General features: G+C 41.7%; 1 protein-coding gene across 2 annotated transcripts in view; it reads right to left on the bottom strand.

The window, feature by feature from the left end:
• Positions 1-18,945, bottom strand: part of Mybpc1 (myosin binding protein C1) — a 93,869-nt gene that overhangs the window by 8,947 nt on the left and 65,977 nt on the right. Inside the window, exons 19-28 of one of the 2 annotated variants that reach the window (XM_042693283.1) lie at positions 18,523-18,682; positions 17,274-17,378; positions 15,373-15,561; positions 13,379-13,513; positions 9,425-9,478; positions 8,045-8,212; positions 6,404-6,492; positions 3,619-3,814; positions 2,386-2,525; positions 213-372 (exon numbers count right to left, since the gene is read on the bottom strand). In XM_042693283.1, the coding sequence (XP_042549217.1) occupies positions 213-372; positions 2,386-2,525; positions 3,619-3,814; positions 6,404-6,492; positions 8,045-8,212; positions 9,425-9,478; positions 13,379-13,513; positions 15,373-15,561; positions 17,274-17,378; positions 18,523-18,682 (1,396 nt within the window). The remainder of the gene's footprint in view (positions 1-212; positions 373-2,385; positions 2,526-3,618; positions 3,815-6,403; positions 6,493-8,044; positions 8,213-9,424; positions 9,479-13,378; positions 13,514-15,372; positions 15,562-17,273; positions 17,379-18,522; positions 18,683-18,945) is intronic. The other variant, XM_042693282.1, reaches the window with a different exon arrangement.

Here is an 18,945-nt window from a genome sequence, read left to right as displayed (position 1 = left end):
GCTCTTCAGCTCAAGGCTAGTGCTCTGCCACTTGAGCCACAGCGCCACTTCCGGCTTTTTCTGCTTATGTGGTGCTGAGGAATCGAACCCAGGGCCTGGTGCATGCCAGGCAAGCGCTCTACCACTGACCGCCCAGCCCGAGGTTGACTATTTTCTTACTCCTTTTCACCACACCCCTTCTTTGTGTGGTGTGAAAACCCCTCCCGACTCACCGTCCTTGGCGATCACAGCGCTCTCTTTAGTCATTGTGGCATCCTCACTGAGACCACACATGTTCTCTGCAAAGACCCGGAAGTAATACTCATTCCCTATGACCAGCTCAGTAATGGTGGCATTGGTTCTGTGATAATGCTCAATGACAGTGAACCACTCCTGAAAGCAACAAACAAGAACACCTTTCAAGAAAATCACAACTTGTCCACCTGTTCATTGGAATAAAGAAGGAAGCTTCATTACATTCATTAAGTGTCATATGGAGAGCAGTCACAATGAACACTTCATTGGTTTAATGCTTTAGAATTGGCCTTCACTTGACTATGTACTCTTCATTTTCTTATTAGGTTCATATACTCTATTTTTTATTTTTATTTTTTTGCCAGTCCTGGGGTTTGAACTCAAGGGCCTGGGCACTGTCCCTGAACTTCATTTGCTCAAGGCTAGCCCTCTACTACTTGAGCCACAGCACCACTTCTGGTTTTAAAAACCACAATTTTATTTATTTTTATTTATGTGGTACTAAGGAATCAAACCTAGGGCCTCAGAGTGCTAGGCAAGTACTTTACCCACTAAGCTACATCCCCAGCCCCATTTTTGGCTTTTTCTGTTTATGTGGTACCTAGGAATGGAACTCAGGGCTTCACACATGCTAGGCAAGCACTTTACAACTGAGCCACATTCCTAGCCAGGTTCATATACTCTAGATGTCATCTTGTAATGCCATTACTTTCTTTATAACCATATAGTGTCTCTTATCTATCCACTTACCTATCAGTGAATGCATCATTTGTAGAACAAAGTATTTTAGTGCCAAACTTCGTTGTTGTTGGGCATGGGGCTTGAAGTCAGGGCCTAGAAGCTGCCCTTGAGCTCTTTTGCTCAAGGCTAGTGCTCTACCACTTGAGCCATAGCATCACTTCTTGCTTTTTCTGAGTAGATTATTGGAGATAAGAGTCTCACAGACTTTTCTGCCTAAGCTAGCTTTAAACTGTGATCTTTGGATCTCAGCCTTCTGAGTAGCTAGCATTGTAGGCATGAGCCAAGAGTGCCTGGCCCAAATCTTATTTTAATGTGTAATATGTACCAAGGTAACAAAAGCTGTGCTAAGAAAGAAACAGCTTGTCACTCAAGACTGTCTGTTCAGCCCTTGCCCTTCTGTGGGTGCAATGTAACTTCCAAAGTTCTCATTGAGATCTAAAGTAGACGCATAAAGACTTTCTATCAGTATCATTCAGTATGATACCTTAAGATTGCTTTGGGCCATACACACTGTGTGTCTGAGTACTCTTTTTTTTTTTTTTTTGCAGTTGTGGGGCCTGAACTCTGGGCCTGACCACTGTTCCTCAGCTCAAAGCTCAAAGCTGCACTCTACCACTTGAGCCACAGCACTACTTCTGGCTTTTTCTGCTTATGTGGTACTAAGGAATCAAACCCAGGACCTCATGCATACAGGGCAAGCACTCAACCGCTGAGCCACTTTCCCAGCCCCATGTCTCAGTATTCTTCTAGCCATTCCTTCACTTCTGGTAAGCCAAAATGGATTCTGATTCAAAAGTTGGACATTCAAATTCTGGTGCTCTTCCAATAAGCCACTGATCTTTTCTGAGTCTCAGTTTCCTCATTTATAAAATGGAGGTTACACTAATTCATACTTACCTGGGTTGTTTCCTGAACATACTAAGCTGTTTTCTTCCTCAGAACATTTCACATGCTGTGACTTTTTGAAACTTTCTTTCATAGCTGTTAGCTTTTTCTCTTTTTTTGAAGCTATAAATCCACAATACCCAACTTTTATTTCACAAAGAGAAATACTTGTATAAGTATAAAGCTTGGAATCCAGACTGACTACATAGGTACTAAATGAATGAATGAATGAATGAATGAATGTATGGAGTTTGAGTGAGCATTTGCAGTTGCTGCTTTAGAATCACCAAGAGAAGGAATTCTGTCTTCTACATTTCATACGTATGGAAAATGGAACCCAAAAGGTCAAATATTTAGTTAGGTACTTGTGTCTTAGTGGCAATGTGCAGACTCCAGCCCAACTCTGAGGCCCAGATCTCCTACCTTCTATCCTTGTGTATCAGTGATCCACGGCCCCCACCTATGTTATCTCTGATGAAATATGACTTTGCCCCTGTGGCAGAAGCAGAGATAGCCAGACCTTACCATGCTCTTCTTGTCAGCCTTCTGGATTGTGTACCCAGTGATGGCAGCATTTCCATCATCCTTTGGTGGTGTCCATGTCAGAGCAACGTTCTCTCCCCAGACATCTTCAATAGTCACAGCTTGGGGTGGGCCTGGGCGGTCTAGAGGAGAAATCCATGACATCACTATGAGGTCACTCTGCTCCCTGTTACGTCAAGAGAATGGAGCCACACCAGAGCACCAAGCAGCCTCACATTCCTCCCAACACATTCCAAAATGGTAGAGCTGGAGGGAAAAGAGTGCCTAGGTTCAAGAGCACCGCCCCCTGCCCAAAGAGAGGTGGACCAAAGGTGTCCCTTTGGTAAGAGAACCTCAAGTTTCAACAGATTTACTAAAATATGATCATAAAAGTGATTGGAAACAAGGCTTTTCCTAACTCTGCTCTTGCCTGCCTGCCTGCTTTCCTTCCTCCCTCCCTCCCTTCCTTCTTTCCTTCCTTCCTTCCTTCCTTCCTTTCCTTGCAACCTCCCTCCCTCCCTTCCTTTCTTCCTATTTTCCATTTTTAGTTTTTAGGGCTTTTTAAAATTTAGTTTTGAGACAGAGTCTCAGTTTATACCCCAAGCTGAGTCAAATTCACAATGTTCCTGCCTTAGCCTCCCGAGTTCTGGGATTACAGGTATGACCCATTGCATCTGGCTGTCCAGTTTATTTCTTGAGACATTTCAACAATTATAGAACTGTAGAAAAATATAGTGCAAGAAAGAGGGGAGTACCCACAAGGAATCTATGCTTCATTCATTCCACTAACTCGGGTAAAAGTACAAATGAACTTGCATTTACCTTTTTTTTTTTAACTATCTAGCCCTGAAGGTACAGCCCATCTAGTGTTTAACTTTGTTTAGGTTCATCTTTTGTCTATTTAGTGAAATATTTTTCATTGGAAAGTCCATGCAACTCTTATCTCCAATTAACCACCAGAAAACTGGAAGTGGAGATGTGGCTCAGTGGTAGAGCACTAGCTTTGAGTGAAAGACCTCAGGGACAGCTCCCAGGCCCTGAGTTCAAGCCCTACAACTACCACCACCACTACCACCACCAATAGTAGTAGTAGTAGTAATAATAATAATAAGAAGAAGAAGAAGAAGAAGAAGAAAGAAAAGAATTGTATGTAAAGCCAATATCCCTTTAGTGAGAAGGACAATTAATCACCTTACTATTTTGATAGAATATTCTAGTTCCTTTCTCCAAACTTACCCACAATCTGGATGTCAATGGATGCATTTTCCACATATTTGTCCACTTTGACCTGCAGATCGTATTTCCCAGAGTGGCTCCTCTCTGCTTTTCTGATAAATATGATTGTATCAGTCTCAGAGTTGCGAATGTTTATTTGATTCTTATCAATCTCTTCACCATCCTTTTTCCAAGTTAATTCTGGTCTGGGTTTACCCTAAAAAAAACAGAAGAAGTAGAAGAGAAAAGTCACCAGATTTTCTTTCCTTCCTTTCCTCCTTCCTTCCTTCATTCCATCCTCCTTCTTTCCCTCCTTCCCTCCCTCCCTCCTTCCCTGCTCTCTCTTGTTCTTTCTTTCTTTTCTTCTTTCTTTCTTCTTTCTTTCTTTCTCTCTCTCTTTCTCTCCTTCCTTCTTTTTCTTTCTTTCATTTTTTCATTCCTTTCCTTGTTTTTTTTTGCCAGTCCTGGAGCTTGAATGCAGGGTCTGGGCACTGTCCCTGAGCTTCTTTTGCTCAAGGCCAGCACTCTACCACTTGAGCTACAGGGCCATTTCCAGCTTTTTCTGTTTATGTGGTACTGAGGAGGGGAACCCAGGGCTTCATGCATACTAGGGAAGCACTCTATCACTAAGCCACATTCCCTGCCCTCCACATTTTTTTTGTCAACATCATAAACATGAAAATAGCCTAATCTATTACAGACAAGGAAAACATTACTACCTTAGGTAGCAGGTGGGTGAGAAACAGCCAAAATCCACCTCCTTCTCTTTGCAAGACACAACTCAGAACAATATTATTATGTCCCTTAATCACTATACCAAGGTAAGTAATATGATCCTCTTTTTGTTGTTGTTATTGTTATTGTTGTTGTTGGCGGCGGTGGTGGTGGTGGTCGTGGTGGTGGTCATGGGGCTTAAACTCAGAGTTTGGGTGCAGTCCCTGGACACTCTTTTTGCTCAAGGCTAGCACTTTACCACTTTGAGCCACAGTGCTACTTCCAGGTTTCTAGTGATAAAAGTCCCACAGACTTTTCTGCTTGGGCTGGCTTTGAACTACGATTCTCAGATCTCAGCCTCCTGAGTAGCTAGGATTACAGGCGTGAGCCACCAGCACACGGTGATCCTTACTTTTTGAATAGAGGAGCTAAACATTTTATTTGCCCAACACTTCAGAATTAAAGAAGTACTGGAACTAGGTCTCCAATATGCCCTGAAGCTCTGGGAGCTATATTTGGATCTTGGCTATTTAATAGCTGTGTACCCTTCAGCAAATTATAAAACTCTCCAGGTCTTACTTTCCTAATTTGTGAAATAGGAATAATGATATACTCATCTTCCAGGGCAGGTATAAAGACTGAGGTCCCACACAATTTTCTAGACTTCACAAGTATTTTGCTAACATTGCTAACGGCTCGTGCTGTTTATTCCTTTGCATGGCATGCTGATCTTGGGCCTGTCTAGAATTCTCTGTGTTCTCTCTGGCTGCTGACCTTAAATTCTTTTTTTTTTTAACTAGAACTAGGGCTTAAACTCAGAGACTTGTGTTCTTACTTAGCTTTTTCACTAAGGCTGGCATTCCACCACTTGAACCACACTTCCTTCCAGCTTTTTGCTGGTTAATTGGAGATTCAAGTCTGGCGATTTTTCTGTCTGGTATGGCTTCAAAACATGATCCTCAGATCTCAGCCTCCTAAGTGCCTAGGATTACAGAAATGAACTAGCACTGGGCCCCATCTTGTATACATATAAATTACACTCAGAGCTTTGCTTAAAGTATTAGCCAAGCTGGGAACAAGCAGTTCATGCCTGCAATCCTAGTTACTTAGGAGGCTGAGATCTGGAAGTTCATAGTTGGAAGCTAGCCCAGGAAGAAAGGTCCAAAAGACTTTAACTACCCAGAAAAAGCAGGGCTAGAGGCATAAGCTCAAGCAGTTGGGCATGAACGCTGAATAAGGAAGCCAAGCAAGCTCAAGGCCCTGAGTTCAAACCCCAGTCCCATAATAATAACAACAATAACAACGAAATCAGTGTTACAAAAAGCTGGGACCATACAGAGTCACCTTCATGTGGTCTCTTCTAAATATTCTTCCCCTGTAGCCCCAGCTTCAAGACTACATCTTGTTTGTCTTCTGAAGAAGAAAAATCTGACAGTTCTATATATTGATCTTCTATTTATTTATTTATTTATTTATTTTTGCTAGTCCTGGGGCTTGAATTCAGGGCCTGGTCACTGTCCCTGAGCTGCTTTTGCTCAAGGTTAGAACCCTATCACTTGAGCCACAGTGCCACTTCAGCTTTTTCTGTGTATGTGGTACTGAGGAATTGAACCCAGGGCTTCGTCCATGCTAGGCAAGCACTCTAACATTAAGCCAACATTCCCAGCCTCTGATCTTCTTCAATAGCGAAAGATACTTTCATGAGGGAACAGCTTACACTAAGCAAAAGGAAAGAAATATACATATCAACCAGTTTGGAAGAAATAGTTGTATTGTCAAAGTTGGTAGACTTTAAGCTTTATAGACCAAGATAATAACAATTTGCCTTGTGAAGGTTAAAATGTGTTTGTGACTTTAGCTAAGTATCACTTTCCTACAATACAGTACAATTTATGTTATCATTTCATCTCAATAAAGAAATTTTTTTGAGAGAGAGATACTTCCATGATCATGCAAATCTTTTCAATGCATTGACTTATAGTTTTCCAAGGAAATCCTGAACCATGATGAACTTGAATAGTCAAGTACTTTTGTCTACCTTGTAAACACGTCAGCCCCAGAGAGAGAAAATGAGAGTGCACTAGAATGTTACCTGGAAAGGTATAACCAGATTCACGGCTTCTCCAACTCTGCGGATATAGGTTTGTTTTAGGTGCCTTGGGATGCGAATCTTTGGAGGCTCTGAGAAGGGAAAATGGTATAATTTCACAGTCAGTACTCTATCTTTGAAATAGCCATGCATAGGCACAATGGTTTGATGCTTAGCAACCAATCTTTATAGTCATATTTCTGTAATACAAGCTTAGATATACCACTAACAGAACAAATGGCAACTCTGGTCCAAACTATTGTCTTCCAACAGAGATGTTTTGACAGTTGCAACATTCTCCCTTGCTCAGGCTTTATTACAGCTTTGTATTTTTATTTTTGTTATGGGTCTAAAACATTTTTTTAAACTGACATTTTATCTCAAGATCTTATACATATTTTCATAGTACCTAACAGCAATAATCTTTTTCCGATGATCATTCTGTTAAAGATCTAAATGTTGATATAACTCTCCTTTTTTATTATTAAAAAAAATTAACAGCTAGCACTTGCTAGTTAGGTAGGTTCAATAGAGTTCAATAGTTACTCTCTCCTCTTTGACTCAGTAAAAGATAGTTGGATTCTCATATTTATTTCTACCTTCAATCTGGCGCAGTATGTACACAAAGCATATTTTCATATAGATGGTAGGAATATTTTAAGAAACTTTTCAGGCAATTATAGATATTCCTCTTTGATTCCACACTAAAACATGGATTGTAGTTTCCTATGAGGGAAATACTTAGTAGTAAATTGTACAAAGAAGTTATAAGTCCCTAAGTCAGGTTATGAGTGCAATGCTTTTTGGTCAATGTGACCCCTTCTACTGTTCTCCTCATTTTTTCCTGGCCTATCCCTATCCTCAAATTATGTAATTCGGATTTTACATAATGTACATTGACTATAATGAACTCATTTGCTTGTTTCCTGGGGAGGAATACTTTAATAAGCGTTTCATGCAATTGTAAATATTCCTCTTTGACTCGATACCAAAATATGGGTTGTAGTTTCCTAAAGGTTGGCTGCAATGTGAACCTAAAACCATTTCAATGACCTTTTTCACACTCTGTAGCATTACAATCTATTGTCAGATGGTACAGTGGTTGATATCTGTAATCTGGGAGGTGGAAATCAGGAGGATTTGTGATTTAAGACCTGCCCAGGGAGAAGTTTATAAGATTTCCATGCCAAACTAACAAAAAAGCTGGAAACAATGGCATCCCAACAATGTGGGAAATATGAATAGGAAGATTGATATCCAGATCAGCCAGAGCATAAATGCAAGATCCTATTTGAAAAATAATAAAAGTAAAAATTGATGGGAGAGAGGTTCAAGTGGTAGAGTACCTGTCTAGCAAGCACAAGGTCCTGAATTCAAACCTTAGTACCACACTCCCACATGCACATGTGTGTGTGTGTGTGTGTGTGTGTGTGTGTGTGTGCGTGCACACATACAAATCCACATTTCATTTTGAATGTATCTTCCCCCCCCCCCCCAGGAATGATCCGTTTTTAATGAGTCTCATTTAATGAGTCTCATGGAACAAGCTGTCCTATGAAGTCAAGCAATCTCTCTGCCTCTGAGCAAGAAAGGAGCTTAAGACAATTAAAAGAGAAGATTAAATTGGAAAACCTTGTCACCTACCTATAATTTCCTTCACAAGGATGGGCTGAGAATAGTACTTGGGCTCGCTAGCACCTGCTGCATTAATAGCCTTCACACGCACGAAGATCTTAGAGTCGGTGGGCAGACCATTGATGGTGAACTTTGTCTTGTCAATCAGATCTGTGTTTGCAACTATCCAATCCTCAGCTAAAACCCATACAAGAAAAAAGAAAAACCTGTTAAGTGAAAGAAATCACCTTAGCTGTTGTCAATTCCAACTTAACCTTTTACTCAGAAATCATTGGAAAGAGTATGATTTCATTCTGGATGTGAGTACATCGATGGGCATTGTTCATGCACTTAAATAAAAATATGGCCTAAAGTGACCAACATAAGAAATAGAAAGAATAAACTTTCAGATTCTGCTGTTTTTGAAAAAAAAACTGCGCCTTTTACTCAATGGATCCTGCATCTTAGATACGGAACTGAAGGTTTTATAATAGTTTTATTGCAATATGTAAGCATTTGTGCACATTAAAGCTCAAAAAGACAAGAAATTGCAATTGTTATTTTTTTTGTGGCGCTAGGGTTTTGAACTAATGAGCTCATACCTCTTAAGCAGGTGCTCTACCACTTAAGCCACATGCCCAGCTATTTTTGCTTTAGCTATTTTTCACATGAGACCTTTCACTTTTGCTAGGAATGAGCCTTAAAACCCCAATTGGCCTACCTACCCTTCTGCAGAGGTAGGATGACAAAGACATGTCATGATTATTGAGACAGGGTTTCCGCTAACTTTTTGCCTAGGCTGGCTTCAAACCTCAGTCCTCTTATCTCTGCCTCCTAAGTAGCTAGGATTCCTGGTGTGAGCTACTGTATTTGGCTCCAGGAAATTGCCACTATGAATGAGACATTGACCTCGATCGTTATATAATCTCTCCATTTTATCTTGGCTATATTTTTATTGCCAGACACTAATGCGAGCTCAAAGAATGTGACTGTGTTCATTAGCATTCATGAAGAAAAGAACAGTATGTTTACAAGAAGGGAACGCAGCTCCTGAGCTGACTGATACCTTGAAGGAAGTGGAGCAGCCTTTCCTTTTCATCAAAGACCGGATTTGTAAAAATAAAGAGAGATTAAAAAAAATAACCCCCCAAAACTTCACAACATTCTTGGTAGCTTTGTCTACAACCTCAAAAGAAGAGAAACCCAGCCACCAGGTTTACAAGTATTTCAGCTTCTAAAAGATGGTAGGTATTGTGCCCACAGATTGAGCCCTCTCCCCTTACCCCAAACTCTGTGTGTGTGTGTTGGGGGGGAGGGGGCGTGAGGACAGTCCCTGCGTGGCCACAGAACATTCTGGGGAAAAAGTTATCACACAGTGAGAAAGTTCAAGAGTGTCACAGAATACGTTACCTGGTAGCTCATAGGCAGCCTCCCCATTTTCACCAGACTGTTTTGCTGCTGTACCTTTGAGAATCCGTCATTAAAATTAATTAAAGACACCCACTTTCACACCAGAAGAATGTTGCATCAGTAGTCAGCATTCTCTGTTAGTACAGTATGCAAAGTATGCAAGAGAGATTTGTCTTCAGGGTAGTGACGCAAGAGACCAAACGTGTTAGGAGAGGGGAGCTTCTCAGGAGGGCCGCGGACTGCTGGGGTGCAGCCTGTGGCTTCTGTCCTGAGGCACCTGCTCCAGAGAAAAGGAAGGATCAGAGAGAGAGAGAGAGAGAGAGAGAGAGAGAGAGAGAGAGGAAGGAGAAGGAGGAGAAGGAGAAAGAGAAGGAAAAGGAGGAGATGAGAAGGAGGAGGAGGAGGAAGAAGAGGAGGAGGAGAAGGAGAAGAAAAAGGAGGCGGGGTGGGGCACCTCCAGCTGCAGAAAGAAGAGATAGAGAATGACAAAGCAAGATCCTGAAGGAAAAGGAGGAACGGGCCCTAGATTCCATGGTAGGGAAGAGTTCAGTGCACAGTGGAACATCTTCCTGGGTTCCAGTCTCTCCACTTCAACCCTGGGAGGGTCTTCTCCAGTCCCTAGGGAACCTGATGCTCCCCGGCTGGGGGTCCCTCATCAGAACCTTGAAATACGAGACTTGTCCTAAGGCCTAAAGCCAGCCAGGGACTCAGCCATGTCTTTCCAGGTTATGAATGGCATCTGCTCCAGAAGCTCAGGAGGCATCCCTGGTTGCCATGACAACAAATTCTGGATTAAGAAAAGAAACTGAGCCTGCCTCAGGGTCCCTATGTTTCGTGGGCGGGGGGGGGGTGGGGGGGGGTGGGGGGGGTGGGGGAGGGTGGGAGGGGCCCTCACTGGCTTGTTTTGGACCATGCCCCTCTGGTTGGGGATGATATGCCTTTGCTTGAACTAGGAAAGTTGCTGGGGCAGGGACAGGACCGGCTGGCACTGGAATCTTTGCCTCTGTCTTCTTCTAGCCCCACCAGGAATATGAAGAAAGAGTAGGCAGGGAATCAAGATATCCTGGCATCTTTGGGGGGAAAAAAGTGATAAATCTTTAAACAAATGGTCTGTCGGAGAGCTGCTATATTGTTAGTATTTTCGTAGTCAAGAGACAAAAGAGAAAAAAATAGATGAAAGCATGTACAAAAGAATGAGAAACAGGGAAAAGCAAGTTTCAAGAGAAAACATGGTAAAGATACAGTAGGGCGGAGGGAAAAAAAACCCAACCCATCCTCACATTTGAACCACTTTCATGGAGGAAAATAGAGAGAGAAAATGATGTCCAGAGGGATAAACGAACATCATGGAAGTTGTTTAATAGGTGAAGTGAGAATTTAAGAAAGAAAAGACTGAGCTCGAGTGGAGAAAGAAAAGAGTAAAATGCTGCAGGCATCACAGTAACAAAAAACAAAACCAAGAGAGAGGCAGAACCAACCAAACAAACCAAAACCAAAACCAAAAAAACCCCAAACCACACAATCGTACATAAGAAAGAATTTTCTTACAGAATAAACCTCACATATCCAAAAGCATTAAACACTACAGAAAATTAGTTTGGAGGACACCAGCCATTAAAAGAGAACAAAGGATGAGGCAGCCACATAAAAGAAAAAGGAACTTTACGAAGAGAGATCTACACGTTATGAAAGAACTTCAATAGAAAGCTAATTCCAAAAGGTTATGTGGCAAAATATATACATAATAATGACTGCGTACATATACATATGTATACCCATCTATACATATATATCTACGCAGATCACACGCACAATTATGTAAAATACACTTTGTTGTATTTTATCTACGGTGGGTAACATCAAAATGACAGCCATCTATCATTTTGCTGTATCTTCTTACTTTTTAAACCTATCAGAAAGAAAAGAGTAAAGAATTTGCTCTATTTCATACATTCACAACATGTTTGGGTTCAGCAGCCACATCACAAATATAAGATTAAGAAGTTCTGTCGCCTGCACAATCTATAGAGTGCTGTCTCGTGACTTTTATAAAAGAAGAATAAAGGGACAAATGAAATAGGAATCAACCATATTCTGAAATGCTGACGATTTTTCTCATTGAATTAGTCCCGGTATCCATTCCTCTTGCTGCATTTACCCTGAGACTTTATTTAAATTTTTTCTTTAAATTTTGGTATCCCCATAGGTTTGGATAGTGGCTTGCGAAGACCTGGAAAGACCAAGTCTAGTACCCTGCACAGGGCATTGAGAATGTCCCCACTCCTCTTCTTCCCTCCTGAGCAGCAACGATTATTTCTACTGGTGACTCCATCCAGAGTCTGGGGCTTTCTTCTAAGCAGTAAATTTCTCTTCATAAGTTTCTTCCCCACAGTGGATTTCCTCCAGTGAAGGTGCATTTGTATTCACAGCCCTCGCTTTGCAAATGCACACTGTCCTCTCTGTTCTTCATTTGGAGTATTTATTTGCATTATAGTCTGGGATTCAAAGAGTCATTTTAAGGATTAAATTTTAGGTTCCACTAAAAGTAGAGCAGAGCAAGCTTCGCTTGTTTATCTTCCATCGATCAGAGAGGACCTGTGCCCACTGCCAGAGCAGTTTTATGTTCCCATTTTCTTCCTTCCTTTTTTCCTTCCTTTTTCCTTCCTTCCTTCCTTCCTTCCTTCCTTCCTTCCTTCCTTCCTTCCTTCCTTCCTTCCTTGTTTTGGTTCCCTCCCTCCTTCCCTTCCTTCCTTGTTTTGGTTCCCTCCCTCCCTCCTGCCCTTCCTTCCTTGTTTTTTTTTTTTTTTTTTTGCCAGTCATGGGGCCTGAACTCTGGGTCTGGGTGCTGTTCCTCAGCTCTTCAGCTCAAGACTAGCTCTCTACCACTTGATCCACAGCGCCACTTCTGGCTTTTTCTGCTTATGTGGTGCTGAGGAATCGAACCCAGGGCCTCATGCATGCAAGGCAAGCACTCTACCACTGAGCCACCTTACCAGCCCCCCTTCCTTGTTTTTGTTTCCTCCCTCCCTCCCTCTCTCCCTCCCTCCCTCCCTCCCACCTTCCTTCCTTCCTGCCTTCCTTCCTTCCTTCCTTCCTTCCTTCCTTCCTTCCTTCCTTCTTTCTCTCCTCTCTATCTCTTTTTCCTGTGCTGAGAATTGAACCCAGTGCCTCAATCATGTTAGATAAGAGCTCTATATCCCCAGCCTGTAATTCACCCATAGTTGAATGCTATCCATGGAGGAATCCAAGAAACACATCAGGATTTTAGTGACTGTCACATTACTTTGTTTTGATCCATGTTTTCGCGTGGCATTTTCTATTCTTCCATTACTTCTATTAGTGATCTCCCTCTCCCCGAAGTTTCATATTTCCAAGCTTTAAGGTAGCTTACTGCCACATCATGCTTCGTAGATTCTGAGATTTAATGATGCTGCTTTTAAGAGCTGTTTTAAATTCTTTTGCCTGGTCTTCATTGTTTTTGTTCCCTTCCTTAAGGAGTCAAGAGACAATCGCCACAGAGTCAAACATGTAGTCTCTCATTATTACATCAAATGGTGGTTCTTTTGTTAAGTAGTTCCAAGATGGTTTTAGAAATCCCTATGTGCTTCATTCTAACTAGACTTTCAGTGTGCTGTGCTAAGGTACTATGCAGCTAGACTGGTTGCAGGAACAGAGATCCCTGAAGTTTTGTCAGAAGCTCTTTCTCCTATCTCTCCATTCAATCATGTTATCTAATATCATGGCCTAGCCAGGGTGGTTTTCAGGTCTTAATTTATTAGCATCTTAATTTACTATGACTTAAGAATAAGACTACATTTTTATACACATCAGAGGATGACATCGGACTTGATCTCATTTTCAGTATGAGATGCATTCCCAAGAGAGAGAAAAGAAAATGGGGATATGTCTCACCTAGGGATGATGGTATTCACTGTAACATCTAGGGGTACTTACTTCCTTCAAAGCAATACTCTAGCACATAGCCATCTAAACCTGCAGCTCCAATCTGGTCTGGGGGCCTCCATTTCATTGTCACAGATGAGTCGGTAACAGAGTCAACGGCCAGAAGAGTCGGAGGGCTGGTTACAGCTGACAAGATAAAGGAGACAGAAAAAGCAGCATGAAACCTGTTGAAATGAATTGAGATGCAATTAAAAATAGATGTTGATGGGCTGGGAAGGTGGCTCAGTGACAGAGCGCTTGCCTTGCATGCATGAGGCTCTGGGTTCGATTCCTCAGCACCACATAAGCAAAAAGAAAAATCTGGAAATGGTGCTGTGGCTCAAGTGGTAGAGTGCTAGCCTTGAGCTGAAGAGCTGAGGGACAGCGCCCAGGCCCAGAGTTCAGGCCCCATGACTGGACCAAAAAAATAAATAAATAAAATAAATAAAAATAGATGCTGAAAGCTGGTCATTCATGGCTCATGCCTGTAACCCTAGCTACTCAGGAGGCTGAGGTCTTTCCTAAGAAAGAACTGGATCCTTCCCAGTTCAAAGCCAGTTTGGGCAGAAAAGTTCATGAGACTCAACTCCAATTAAGCTCCAGAAATTTGGAAGTAGAGTTGTGGCTCAAAGTGGTAGAGTGGTAGCCTTGAGTGAAAGAGCTCAGGGACAGCACCCAGGTCCTGAATTCAAGCCCCATGACTGGCAAAAGAAAGAAAGGAAGAAAGGAAGGATGGAAGAGAAAGAAAGAAAGAAAGAAAGAAAGAAAGAAAGAAAGAAAGAAAGAAAGAAAGAAAGAAAGAAAGAAAGAAAGAAAGAAAGAAAGAAAGGAAGGAAGGAAGGAAGGAAGGAAGGAAGGGAGAAAGAAAAAGAAAGAAAGAAGGAAGGAAGGAAAGAAGGAAGGAAGGGAGAAAGAAAAAGAAAGAAAGAAGGAAGGAAGGAAAGAAGGAAGGAAGAAGAGAAAGAATGAGAAAAAAGAAAGAAAGAAAGGAAGGAAGAAAAGAAGGAAAGGAAAAGAGAGGACAGGAAAGGGAGGACATTGAAGCCGGATGCTGCAATTCTAGCTGCTCAGGAGGCTGAGATCTGAGGATTGTGGTTTGAAGCCAGCCCATGCAGGAAAGTCTGTGAAACCCTTATCTCCAATAAATCACCAAAAAGCCAGAAATGGAGCTATGGCACTAGCATTGAGCCACAAAGCTTAATGACAGTACCCAGGCCATGAGTTCAAGCCCCAGGACCAGAAGAAAGAAAAAAGAAAATAAAAATAGACACTGAAGCCTGAAACCCCACACCTTAATTAATTAATTAATTAATTAATTAATCTAATTAAGCACCCTTCTCCTATCATAGTGTGTGAGGGCAAAAATCTGCTCAACGTGTGACTTGTAGAAATATTCCTATATTTGTTCTCCGGCTTAGGATCGGTGAGAGAGCCTGGGAGGCCCAATGGAATTGAAGAAGTCGAAGCTGGGGGATCTAATGATCTCGAGGAAATTTCCCATAAGCCTCTGAGTTTAAAGCACAGACTCCTGCACTAAATTTCCTTTCAGTTGCAAAAGTACCATAAACTAAAGGAGGCATCCTCATTGAACTGGCATGTGTTTGGGGTTAGTGGGTAATGCTTCAAGTGCAGTTACAAAGCAGGCATGTGTTTCTAGTTGTAGACTGCTGAACACATCTCAGGTAGCTTAAGTTTATACTGCAGTGCTCACACCCAGGTCTCTAAGACTTTGGAAAGAAAGAAGAAATGAAGCAGCATGGTCTAAATTGAGCCCAGCTTCATCTTGGCTGTGGGAACTGGAAATGCAGCCACCCACTGCTGGGGTTGACATTATGACTGTTGTCAACTCTACCACAGTTGCTTTGAATTTCACAGACAGAATATGGCCCCTTACCTCTTCCATCCAACCCCTACCTCACATACAACACCAAGAAGCCTGGGGGCCGGCTGTAATTAGACCTGGGGCAATGGATCCCATGACTGAAGACATATCTTTCTGGACTCACCCAGAGGAACAAATGGTTTGGAGGGCATGCTGGGCTTGGAGATGCCGATGGCATTGACAGCAAAGATGCGGACTTCATAGGCTACTCCTTCAATCATTTTCTTGGGCTCAAAAGTTGTTTCTTTGCAGAGGTCAAAGTTGAGTCTCATCCACCTGGAGCTTTGTTTCTTTTTCCTCTCAATAAAGTACCCTGCAGGTGCACAAAATGGAAACTAAGGTCTCTAAACTGAAACTTTAGCAGATATGGGAAGTTCTTAAAAGTCTGTATGTTCTTTGTACACCAAGTGAAATAATCCTGTAGGTTCATATTTTAACCCACCTTATTCCAATCAGATATTATTAAAAAATGATACTGAAGCTGGTCTGGAAAGTGGGAAAGGGTAGGAAGGAGAATGATAAAGGGTAGGAGAGACAGTACGAAAGCCCTAAGTTCAAGCCCTAGTACTGGTATACACATATATTCACACACATTCTCTCTCTCTGCGTTGTACACATAAATGGAAATGTTAAAAAGAAAACTCATGTACAATTTGAACAAAACCCTTGTAATTTATGCTAATAAAACACCAATATTAACATTATAAGATATAGATACAAAAAGATATAGATTCAATAAAAGGACTAGAAAATTTTAAATTATACTAAAAAAAAGAAGAAAAAAATGAATCACACACATATAGGTCATAGCAACTTAGCCACTATGGTTGAACAATATAATGCAGAGTCACTATAGTTGACTCTGAGTGCCTGCAATGAAGATAAGATGGAAGGAATAATTAGTTTATAAGAAAAAAAATTCCTTCTGCCATAGGGCAAGCAAATTCCTCCAGGCATTTAGTGCTAAAGGAAATTTATTCATGTTGTAACTATAATGACACTAGTCATTTACTAACTTAAACACTGTTAAGTTAGATGTATAATTGTTTCAATATTAGCTACTGATAACTGGTAAAGAAAGAGAACAAGCATTCAAATAAAAAATTTAAATCTCAAGTAGTTGTAGAGTATCATAAACTATATGTAATTGCAGAATATCTTTTATTATTGTTGTTGTTGTTGTTTTTGTTGGTTGTGGGGCTTGAACGCTGGTCCTGGATGCTGTCCCTTGGCCTTTTTGCACTCCAAGCTAGTGTTCTACCTCTTGAATCACAGCACCACTTCTGGATTTAGAGTGGTTTATTGGAGATGAGTCTCTCAGGGACTTTTCTACCCAGGCTGTCTTCAAACCTTGATCCTCTGATCTCAGCCTCCTGAGTAACTAGGATTACAGGCATATACTACCAGTATCCAGCCAGAATATCTTTAAGTGTGTGTGTGTGTGTGTGTGTGTGTGTGTATGTGTGTGTGTTCTGGTCCTGGGGCTTGACTCTGGGCCTGGGCACTGTCCCTGAGCTGCTTTTGCTCAAGGCTAGCGCTTTATCACTTGAGCCACAGCCCTGCTTCTGGCTTTTTCTGAGTAGTTTATTGGAGGTAAGCGTCTCATGGACATTCCTGCCCAGGTTGGCTTCAGACTGTGTGATCCTCAGATCTCAGCCTCCTGAGTAGCTAGGATCCCAGGCAGGAGCCACCTGAGTCTGGCTATAGGTGTGCTTTAATGTGAGTGAATATTTAGAATCATCACAGTAGGCTTTCTTGAACATGTAGTTTTCTTTTTTTTTTTAACAAATGACTTAGAAATTATTATCTTTAAGTAGCTATACAAAAGCACTTTAATTGAACATGTTAAAATTAATAAGTATACTGCATTTTGATGGATGTCACCCCTTCCGTCATCTTCCTTCACATCGCTCCCAATCCTACCCATGGCCTTGAGCGACCTGGTTCTAAGTTCACATAGTAATACCATGCTAAAAAGGACCCCGAGTGAACTGGCATGACACCAACTGGTCCGTACGCAGTTACCTAAGATCGGAGACCCTCCATCGTAGGCAGGAGGCTCCCAGTTCATGATGCACCAGTCATCCCCCACATCCGACACATTGGGTGCCACTGGAGGGTCCGGGATGTCTGTGGTGGAAAAGCATAGGGGAGAACAAAACTGAGCAAGAACAGAGAAAGTGGGAAGAGGAAGACGCGAGCTTTAGTGCTAATCACAGAAGCTGTTGTTTTCTGAGTATTTTTCCATGTTCCTTGAAATGCATTTAGTAACTACTTGGGAGAAAAAAAAATCATACTAGGCCTCATGGGAGAAGATCCCAATAAAAATTAAAAACAAAACAAAACAAGACATCTCCAAGTCCTTTAAAGTAATGTTTTCATATCAGAAGATAAGCTCTTCATGAAACTAGAAAGTTTTGTTCTTTGAAAATGGTGAAGTGAATCAAAGGCAAATGATTGTAGATTTTAGCTCAGGAGGAAGATTCATGATATTGGCTGGTAGAAATTCAAGTCAGAAATGGCCATGTCTTATAAACATACGGAGTAATTTCTGGTCAACTGGAAATTCACCTCTCAAAAGAAAACTTAGATGAGAAGAGGAGACCATGAGTCCCTGTACCAATAGTTATCTACTAGGCACATTTTCCTTGGTTTCGGGCTTAAGACAATGCACACACAGTAGCTGTCTAAGGACCAAGGCAGATCCTATTCCTCTGTAACGATTGCGAGGTGGGAAATTTTTTTGCTAATTCTATTTCCGTTTTTGTTTTTTTTGGACAGTCCTGAGGCTTGAACTCAGGGCCTGGGCACTGTCCCTGAGCTTCTTTTGCTCAAGGCTAACACTCTACCACTTGAGCCACAGCGCCACTTCTGGCTTTTTCTGTGTATGTAGTACTGAGGAATCGAACCCAGGTGCATGCTAGGCAAGCACTCTACCACTAAGCCATCTTCCCAGCCCCTCAGTGAACTTTATGGCACTTAGAAGCAACTCTGACTTTGCAAAGCCAATGACCAGCAACTCCAAATGGTTGAAAGTAGCTACTAATTCCTCCAATGGGAAGGCATCTAGGCAAGAAAAAAGAAGAGAAAAGGGAAGAAAAGAGAAGAAAAGGAAAATGGCAAAGATAGAAAAATAAAAGAGATGGTGATATACTATCACTGTATGATGTCTGTCATTGGTTGGTTGCCCAGAAAAATTGTCTGAAGGCCAAGAGTATCCTCAATCTAGACACATCAGCTTGATTCAGGAAGTTTTCACACGTGCAGGACTGACCTACAACTTTAATCTTGATGCTTGCATGTGCTTCTCCAGCTTCGTTTTTCAGATTGATGTTGTAAACACCAGAGTCATCTCTCTCAGCTACATCAATGACCAGAGTGCTGCTGTCAGGGTAAGATTCGGCCCGTATCCGGCCACTGCCCTCCATGATAGCCTGGCAAGGAAGTAAACAAAAATGTGACCTGATGTTCACAGCAACAAAGCCCACTTCACAGTGTCTTAGGACCTGAGCTAGTCATGGTGTTAATGCCTAAAATACATCTTTCCCGTTAACCTCACCCAACTCTAGGGACATACTCACAGGTAAGAAAAGAGACATAACTTGCCACAGCTCACACCACTGAGAAATAGTACAGTTGAGACTCAATTCCAAAAACCCATTAACCATGAATGTTCTCAAGAGAAAGTTAGAGGATG

The sequence above is a fragment of the Dipodomys spectabilis genome, unplaced genomic scaffold (assembly GCF_019054845.1).
Source record: "Dipodomys spectabilis isolate Male_0828 unplaced genomic scaffold, ASM1905484v1 ptg000163l, whole genome shotgun sequence".
Taxonomy (NCBI): domain Eukaryota; kingdom Metazoa; phylum Chordata; class Mammalia; order Rodentia; family Heteromyidae; genus Dipodomys; species Dipodomys spectabilis.
Note: the sequence above shows the minus strand (reverse complement) of the source record. Positions and strands in the feature narration are given on the sequence as shown.